This window comes from Juglans microcarpa x Juglans regia, chromosome 2S (genome assembly GCF_004785595.1).
Source record: "Juglans microcarpa x Juglans regia isolate MS1-56 chromosome 2S, Jm3101_v1.0, whole genome shotgun sequence".
Taxonomy (NCBI): domain Eukaryota; kingdom Viridiplantae; phylum Streptophyta; class Magnoliopsida; order Fagales; family Juglandaceae; genus Juglans; species Juglans microcarpa x Juglans regia.
The window spans coordinates 33061052-33070571 of record NC_054597.1 but is presented as its reverse complement, the minus strand read 5'-3'; the positions used below and the strand labels follow the sequence as shown (position 1 = coordinate 33070571).

General features: G+C 31.0%; 1 protein-coding gene across 1 annotated transcript; it reads right to left on the bottom strand.

The window, feature by feature from the left end:
• Positions 1 to 7359: 7359 nt before the first annotated feature.
• LOC121251425 (ethylene-response factor C3-like) lies at positions 7360 to 8494 on the bottom strand. The gene has a single exon (XM_041150680.1). The coding sequence runs from the start codon at positions 8291 to 8293 to the stop codon at positions 7601 to 7603; it is 693 nt and encodes a 230-aa protein (XP_041006614.1). The 5' UTR covers positions 8294 to 8494; the 3' UTR covers positions 7360 to 7600.
• Positions 8495 to 9520: the final 1026 nt, after the last annotated feature.

Genomic DNA, 9520 nt, shown 5'->3' with positions numbered 1-9520 from the left:
TAGAGATCCACATAAAAAAATTAATTTTTTAATAGTAAATTTCACTATTTTTTAAAAAGAGTGCATGGTGCTCCAATTACATGAATGGCGCCATGCATTGTTCAAAGTTCATGAGTTTTCAAGATCCTTCATATCGCAAATTCATTAATCATTCTACACCTTGAATCAAAATCGTAGAAGGAAAAGTCAAAGGTATGTGGCCTGATTAACATAATCTCCAACATTCAAAATGAAAGTTTAAAGTTCGAAACTCCTCTCCCAACTCATTAAAAAAAAAAAAAAATCCTAGAAGGAAAAAGTGCAACTTTCATCTTTAAAAAGATCCAACTTGCATTGGATGATACATATATAAAAATGCATGCATCTGCTTAATTTCTTTGAACCTACTCAATGCATGGGTTTTTTATTTCGTGGGGATCGCACAATAACGTCTACTGCATTAATTGCCAGCCCACCTCAATCTGTTTACTCCATGATCTGTTCAACTTGATAGAGCAATTAAAGTTGGCATTTGGAATTACTTGAGGTTCCTGGAAAGTTCCTCCCAGCTCTTTCTGTATGCTGCATGCAGGGGAAGTGGTAATATTATCGCTACATACAATGAATTGTGCTATATATGTTTTTGTGAAAAATATGGTCGTCCAAGGTGGGTTCATGTTTTAATTAGATGAAAACGACAAATACACCTACAAAACTAATCTTACTACAAGAAAAATGTTTATTTGTTATCAGTTATTTTCTGTCAAAATGATTATTTATTATTAAAATAAGTCTATTTTAGTTATAAATAACTTGTCATAAACACTCAATTTTTCTTGTAGTATCTAAAAAAGTTCAAGGATGTCATATATATCATGTATGTTCATCCAAACCAGGACATGAATTAGTGATGATGATCAAAACATAATGCCAGAAGGTGAAATATATGCTCGTTGCAACACAAGAAACGATCCAATCAGAAAACCAGATCAAAGAATTCAGAGATTATACACACTCGCTAGCTACATTAACAGAAATGTGTTTTTCGTTAAAAAAAAAAAAAATCCTGTTGTAGTAACAATCTCGCCCATTGGCTACCATCCATCCTTCTCAGCCGGTAGATGGGAAGAGCTAGATAGATCAGATAGGTAAGCAAGTAAGAAGGTTTCTTTTGGGCAATGAGGTAATTTCAGATGAGGTGAATAGTAATAAAAAAGAAAAGATAAAGTATTGAATAGTAGTACGTGAAAAATAAGTGAAAAATAATGATAAAATATTGAATAATAATATAATGACCTGATATCACTACATTACCCAAATACAGCTTAAAGCTAGAGATCCGAGTAAATGAATATACACAATAAAATATACTAGAAGAAACTCTAGATGTTTGGTATCTTAAAATGAGATCTACTATATATATGGAATACATTGACAATGAGGAAGGTTCAAGCTGGTAGTTCAGTACCCTTGTCAATTTAGGTTTATATACAACTATATAATGTTTATGTTTATGAATAAATTAATCACTCGTTAAAGAAGCAAATAAATAAATAAATATTGCCTGCTCATATGTCAAACAATATAAAACTGACATGATCTGAGGATCAGATCAGAGGATCAAAGTTCATGAAGTCAATGGTTATAATGGACCATTAAAGTTCATCATGAAGTCGATTGGGGTGGTCCATTATATTTTATATTCACGAACGTACAACTCATTTATTAGTTGAGCTAATTCGAATTTGTTGAAGAGTAACTTAATTTTTACAAAATAGATTATTTCTACTATATATCTTATAACTTTATTTTCAAATCTAACAAACAAATTTTAAATTTTTTTTGTAAATACTTTATATACATGATATATGAATAATTATATTTATATATATATGTATTCAAGTAACATGATATATAGTATTACGAGTATAATTTCCTTCTGATTTTTAATATACCTAGTTAAGATAATCTTATTGTAAAGTTAAAGAAAAATACTAAAAAACTAAATACGAAGTTAGTAATGTTTGTAGTGTTTTATAAGGGTGAAGCCGAATTTTATGTTTATAAATAAATTGAGCCAACTGAAGTTTAACTAAACCAAACTCAAGAGGCTTGTCAAGCAGTCTTGTCTTTAGGTCTCGTTTGGTTGTTAAATTCAGCTGAGTTCAACTCAGTTCAGTCTAATTTTAAGTTAAGTCTAACATCCAAATACCAAACTCTCAAATTACTAAACTTATCTCAACTCAAAACTTCTTTACACGTGGGACCTACAACCTTTTTCAATTCAACACTTCTTTATATGTGGGATCCACAACCTTTTTCAACTTCTCATAAATACATCTAAACTTATCTTAACATCCAAACACATTTAAACTCATCTTAGGTGGATTCCACAAAACTCACTCTATCATCTCAACTCATTATTCATAAAGAACTTCTCAACTCAGCTTAACTTAAGTTCAACATCCAAACGTAATTTTAATGTATATTAAGATTGTGGCTCCATATCACATATTCTTGTATGTTTTTCGTCCTTCTCAAAACCCATATCACATTTAACTATAGTTAGATGGTGGAACATGTAAATTCTCGTAAAATCTTGTGCATGATTTTAGACACGACTGTGCCATTTCAATTATGTTCGTCATCTATTTGTATATATTATTTTAGATATATATTGTTTGAATTGCGTACTTGAAATTCTTTACCTGGAACTGGTATCGTGGTTGCTTTTTTCTTGTTCGTCATATGAATTGGACCTTTCTTTATGTGGGTCTTGGGTCATAAATTATTTTACACCTAAAACCCATGCAGCATCTTCAGTTTTCTTTGTTGGGCTAGCTGAAACTGCCTGCAACCAAACAAAAGGCTGTGATGGATCTCGTATGGAGTAAAGTTCCAATGGTCCAATTAAGCCGATTAACCATATATGCTTGTAATGGTCGACAAGTGGTACGCACCTTTTCTAGTTGTCTTGTCTTTGTGTAGTTTTCAGTTTATTGATTAAAAAATAAAATTATTGTGGCACATAACAAATTAAGTGGGTTTTCTTCTTCTTTTTCTTTCTTTTCATTGATGTATACATTTCATTCAATAAAAGAGATCAGTTAACATCATGGAGTTTGGCATCTCATGACCCACATTTTTGGCATGACCAACTTGCATATATGTGTGCCTCCACATTAATTTCCTTCTTCACCCACATGGATCACCTTGAAATTATTGAATATTTGCAATAGAACTTCAATCTCCTCAACCATATTACCTAAAGGAGACGAGTCTTGAGAGGATGAGTTAAACCAAATCCACAATTTTCACACAATCACTCTCAAGGATCGATCATCATGCTATATATGAGAATCATTTGCAAGCCTCCAGCATTGCAATTGCCCCCATCACCCTCTGCTGCCCTCAAATCTTGCATATATTAGTTGCCATACAATTAAACCAACAGAGGGAAGGAAGTGGTCATCATGATCATGAAGAAGGATTAGTGAAAAGTACTTATTAGAGCATTCTCGTTGGATTAGCTAAAAGTTAAATCCATTGAGTATTTAGTTATTAGAGAGTAAAATATGCTCACGATGAATTAGCTAAATTCCAAGTATCTATAGTGACTTTCAAAAGGTTTTTCAAATTTGAAGATTATTGTACATACATTAAATATATATTTTATTAATTATTTCTCTCTCTGTTTCTTTCTATCACATATTTTATCACAATTGGTATATTAATTTGAGTTAGTGATATATTAATTTAATAAGCATATGATTATGAATTAATATATAATAGGTAGAATAGTAAAATATGATAAAATAAAATAAATTAATAATTAAAAAATTAAATATTTTTGAAATTATTCATTATTCATTATTATATAATGAATAAATGTATAATTTAATGTAGATATTTGATATGAATAATCAAAATTAAATTCATCTTATATTATTTTATTATTATATAATAAAAAAATAGCTATTCCAATGTAGAGATTTATGTGAATGGAATAGGCAAAAGTCAAATTTCTCTTATATTTATAAAAAATATCATTTAACTTTGATTAGTCTAATAAAAGTGCTCTTACATGGCCATCAAAACTTTACATTCGATGGACAGAAACGTAAGCTAAAAAATTATATATATGATGCTTTAGATCTACTTAAAAGCATTGGTAACAGTTCCTATCTCGTTCTTCTCATCTTTTTTTTTTTTTTTTTAATCATAGTCCTTCGATGTAATATAAAGTAAGGCATACATAGATTAAGATGCATTATTATTGTCGCTTATGAGCTTATGAAAATAATTGCCATCAATTGTATAAAAACCTAATAGTTTATGTGCAATAAAATATTGATGTGCAATAAAATATGGGTAAGGCTACTATGTCGTACATTGTTTACCGCCCAGGCATTTTTTTTTTATTTACATTTTTTAATATATTTAAATATTTTTAAAAAATAAAAAATATATCAATACACTTAAAATCACTTCTTTAATTACTAAGTTTAAAAAAATTAATAATTTGACCGGCGATCAACTAGGGCGGTCAAACATAGGCAACAAAGAAGTTTTTTCAATGAAATATAGAGACTTTGTTTTAGGTTTGGTTTACTTAATGTTAGAGCATTTTCATCTGGTGCCCTATAACTTATTTTTCTCTATAATTTGAGGAAAAGTTTAGAGAATGCTTTCAAAACCTCCCTCCATCCGAATCCATATTTTAGGAAAAAAGTTTAGGGATGAACAATAGTTTCCCAAATATGGAGAACCATTATTCATTTCCTAAATCACTTTTATCAATATTTTATTCATTTCAATTAAATTAACTCTTCTTCCAATCATCTAAATTTTCTGTCATACTTATATTTATTATAGTTTTAAATAATAGTTTTAAAAATAATTTAAGTAATTACGAAAATATAAAAAAATAATTTTAAAAATATTAAAAATAATTTTAATTTTTATCTAAAATATGCACTAGAGTAATAGTTTAAAATATAAGAAAAAAATATTGAATAGTTAACTTTGTAAATGGAAGTGAGAGAAAAAAATAATAGATAAATATTTTTTTAATAAAATAGAAAAATGATAGGAAAAGAGATGTAGAAAGTTTTTTGAAGATCAATAAAATTTATGATTAAATTATAAGGAGTGTTCTCTTTTACTAAAACTGAGAAAAAAATTTAAGAAATCGAATGAGAATATTATTAGGCTGCGTTTAGATATTGAATTAAGTTGAGTTGAGTTGAGATAATAAAATATTGTTATAATATTATTTTTTAATATTATTATTATTTAAAAATTTAAAAAAATTAAATTATTTATTATAGTTTATATTAAAATTTAAAAAAATTATAATAATGAGTCACGAATCATACATACTAAAGGGACATAAATAATCTGGATGCTAACCTGTTCGGTGTTGACAAATATTATCGACTTGGGTTGATTGGTGCCTTCCGCCATTTTTTAATAGAGTAATAATATCTGCATAATATATATTTAAAAGTGAAGATATTTTTATAAAATAATATTATTTTTATAAATTATTTTTTAATTTAAAATATAATTATGTAATTTGTAGTAAAAAGTGATATGCATTTTTTTTTTCCCAATAATATATATGATGATATTTTGGGGCATTAATGTTTGATATGATTTGTGTCAAATCCAAGGTACTAACAGAAGGGTTAGTTATGTCTGAATTATTACCCAACTTGGGTTTGTGGGACCTACTGCCATTCCATACGGCATACGTGGAAGGTTGATAGTGTAGCAGTACAGTCTGCTTTTTGACAAATTCAATGGTATGAATTATTAGAAAAGGTCAAGACTTTTGGGTAGTGTATTAAGTGTTTTGTAAATAATAACGAAAAAATAATAATAAAATATTAAATAATAATAAATAATAATAAAAAATATATAAAAAATAATAAATAATAGTAAAATATTATGAGAATATTTGAAATATTTTTAATATTCAAATTAGGCCTTCTTTTAAGAAAGTTGAATGAACTTTATTAATAATTAGAATATTTGAAAAATATATCAAAATTACAATCGATGTACGCATGACTAACTAGCTTCTGTGTCACCATATTTCCTTCTTCAGTCCCACAGAGATTGCCTTGAAATTGTTGAGTCTTTTTACTATGAATTTGGAATCTTCTCAACCACAAACCCTAAAGGATATAAGTCTGGAGAAGATGAGTTAAATCAAATCCACCACTTTTTTTCAATCATAGTAAAATAACACATACAATGAAAAACTCATCGAAAGGTCGATGTACTATAAAGCAGGAAATACATTGGTTAAGGTGCATTTTTGTCACGTAAAAGCATATGAACATCATTGTCATCTATTGTGTCAAAACCTAATAGTTAGGGTTGGAGCTTTATGGGCAGTAAATCCAGAGACAAAACATACTTGGGAAGAACATAAAAAAGAAAAAAAAAAAATGTCATGGGTACATGATAAAGAAACTAACAGTTAGGGTTGGAGCTTTTTGCAGCCTAATGCCTTCAACGTGGATGGAAGTTTGATATGTGGGACATTCTCTGATTTTTTTTTTTGGCAAATCAAAGATCGACACGATGGGTTATGTCTGAATTATTACCCAACTTGGGTGTATGGGACCTACTGCCATACCATATGTGGAAGGTTGATATTGTTGTGGGTGGGACACACTGCTTTTTGTCAAATCCAAGGATTGGATGAACAATATGGGTAGATGCCTGAATTATTAAGAAAAAGGAAGTGAAAGCGGGGGGCATTGAGCCATACATGGACAATGACAATGCTGGGTTGGCAGGGTGGTAACAGTTGCTGCCTAGGACAAACCAAGGTTAATGAGATCTCTTAGCAAAAGAAATAACCAGAACATGGTTAATTTCACTTTCCAGGGCATCATTATGCTTAACAAGTTTTCTTACTTTGTTGGTGTCTTACCAACACGAATTGTTTGCTTAATAAATTAAAGGGAGTATGCCCTTTTCTTTTAATGTATCAAATTCTGCTGGCAGGAAATCTGAAACAGAATATGCTTGATGTTGTTTAGATCTCCCTTATGAGAACTATAAAAGGATTAATAATAAAAATTTACAAATTAACGTGATCTGATGCAGTACATCATATTATAAAATTACAAGTAAATTTAACGAATAATATGAAATCATGTTAATTTATTAATTTATTTTTGTGTATATAGCATTTTTTTTATTATTATTTTGGAAAAATGCAATTTGTGGCAATTATGTGAGCTGGCCAGCTGTAAAATACAAAGGCAAAGTAGAACTATACATTTAAACAACAACAAATATGAACAGAGTTTCATGTCAGACTTTTAGACTGCAAAAACAGAGGTCGAGAAGATCTTGCAATTGATAACAACCCTATCCTTTCAACTTTACAAACAACAGGATTGAGTGGGACAACTAGGAGGACTCGGATCTAACCCCATGATGATTATTGACAAGCCTCAAATCTATACAAAATTGATTTTGCTCATCAAGCGAAGATAGGAGAAAGACGAGAAGAAGAGATATAAATAACCAAAGAACAAGAAAGGAATAACAAGAAAATGAAGGTACAAGAAAAAAAAAATAAAAAAAAGAAGAAAAATCACTGAGGGCTGGCACTCTCTGATGGGCTCAAGCTACTCTCAGATGGGCTAAGGCTCAAAAGTTGATCTAAATACTCAGCTCCCAAGTCCTCAAATACCACCACATTTTGTGCCCTTAGTTCTTCTTTTCCTTTACTTTTCCTAGCCATGGATTTTCTTCTCATGGAATGCTTCATCTTGAGTGCCACCACCGGCGAGCAGCCTGCCTCCGCACAGCCATACTTCATGCCTTGCAGTGACTCCCTGACCACTTCCACTGGAAAATTGAGCACAGCCAAGGTTCCCCTCATTGAAAATGCAGCTTGGTCGTATGCCAGAGCAGCTGCCTCTGCACTGTCAAAGGTTCCAAGCCATACCCTGATGCCACGCCTTGTTGAATCTCTTATCTCCGCTGCGTACTTTCCCCACGGCCGCCTCCGAACCCCTCTATAGGACTTCTCTTTCTTGCAAGGTTCTTCTTCTGCAATGGAAGTGACTTCCTCTTCCTTGACAGCACCTATGGAATTGGTTTCCCATGTTTCCTTGGCTCCCTTGGCGATGACATCCAGAAGTAGCATTTCTTCGGAGTCGTTGAGGTTGAAGGGAAGTGAATTGTGGTGGAAAAGAAGCTCATCCCATGAGAAGAATTCATCAAGTGATGACGATTCCTGTGAGAATTCTGAACTTGGGTGCTGAAAATAGCAGGATTCCATGGTGGAATTCAGGGTTTGGAGATATATTCGATTTTATTTTTGGGTGGAGTTGTTGTTGTAGTTGGTCTTGTGGCAACTTTGTTGGTATGACAAAGGTTAGAAACACCTAACCCTTTATATACCCAAAGAAAAGAGGGGATTTGAATGAAGAAAAAGAAGCAGCTGAGATCAAAAGGCAAATATTAAAAAAATGAAACCATTAAATTAGGTCCACATAAATATCTTTGGTGTTGTAGCTGGCCGTCTTGTGACAACTACGTCGGTATGACAAAGGTTGGAAACCCCTAACCCTTCACATACCCAAAGAAAAGAGGGGATTTGAATGAAAAAGATCAGAAGGCAAATATTAAAAAAATGAAACCATTAAATTAAATCAAGTTGAGAGTAAGATTATTGGAGAAGGAGGATGTCCTTAGATCCTAATTATAATTTAATTCAAATATCTATTTAATTGGGTCCACATAATGGGGTGGGAGTGATTAAACCACGTGTGTCAAATGAGCATGGCGGGGAGGATGGACCCACATAAATGGCATATTAAGGTGATCAGGTCTTATTTGATCATGAAATGGCTTCTTTTGCTTGTCAGGATAAGTAGATTGCCGCCTATGTTCTATTTTGGTGGCGTCCAAAGTAAGTTGTGTGTGGATTTGGATGGTGATGGCATTGTTTAGGTAAATCTTAGTTTATGTTAGTGGTTGCAAGAATCTGATTGGGTTTTTGTCATTTTTTTCGGGCATTAATTTAACCATTAATGCAGTTGATACGTGCCCCCTAATCATGGCAATTAATATCATAATCTACTAATTGGTATAATAATTTTTATTTTATTTTCTAAAATAACTTAGTTTCAAAGTCATACGAGCAGGAAACTTTTAACTTACAACATTGTTACTTTGTTAATTATTTATAATGTCATGGAATCCGGAAAGAGTGATCTAGCCAATTATTGTTAAGCCTTAAATAAACTAGAAGCAACGTTTAGACTATCTTTGTAATTTTCTTTGTTGAGAAATAATCTCATATTATCTGTAGACAATATCTTGTTCATATTTATAAGAAATAAGAATCGATTTTATGAGATGAATTACGCTCATAAATTTTTTCATTCTTCATCGTGAAATTCATCAGCAAACAGAAATACAAGGGAAAAGAAAATTATTAATTAGATTCATGCATGTTCTCCCTATGGATGGAGATCATGATGATCTTTCTGTGGAGAATATA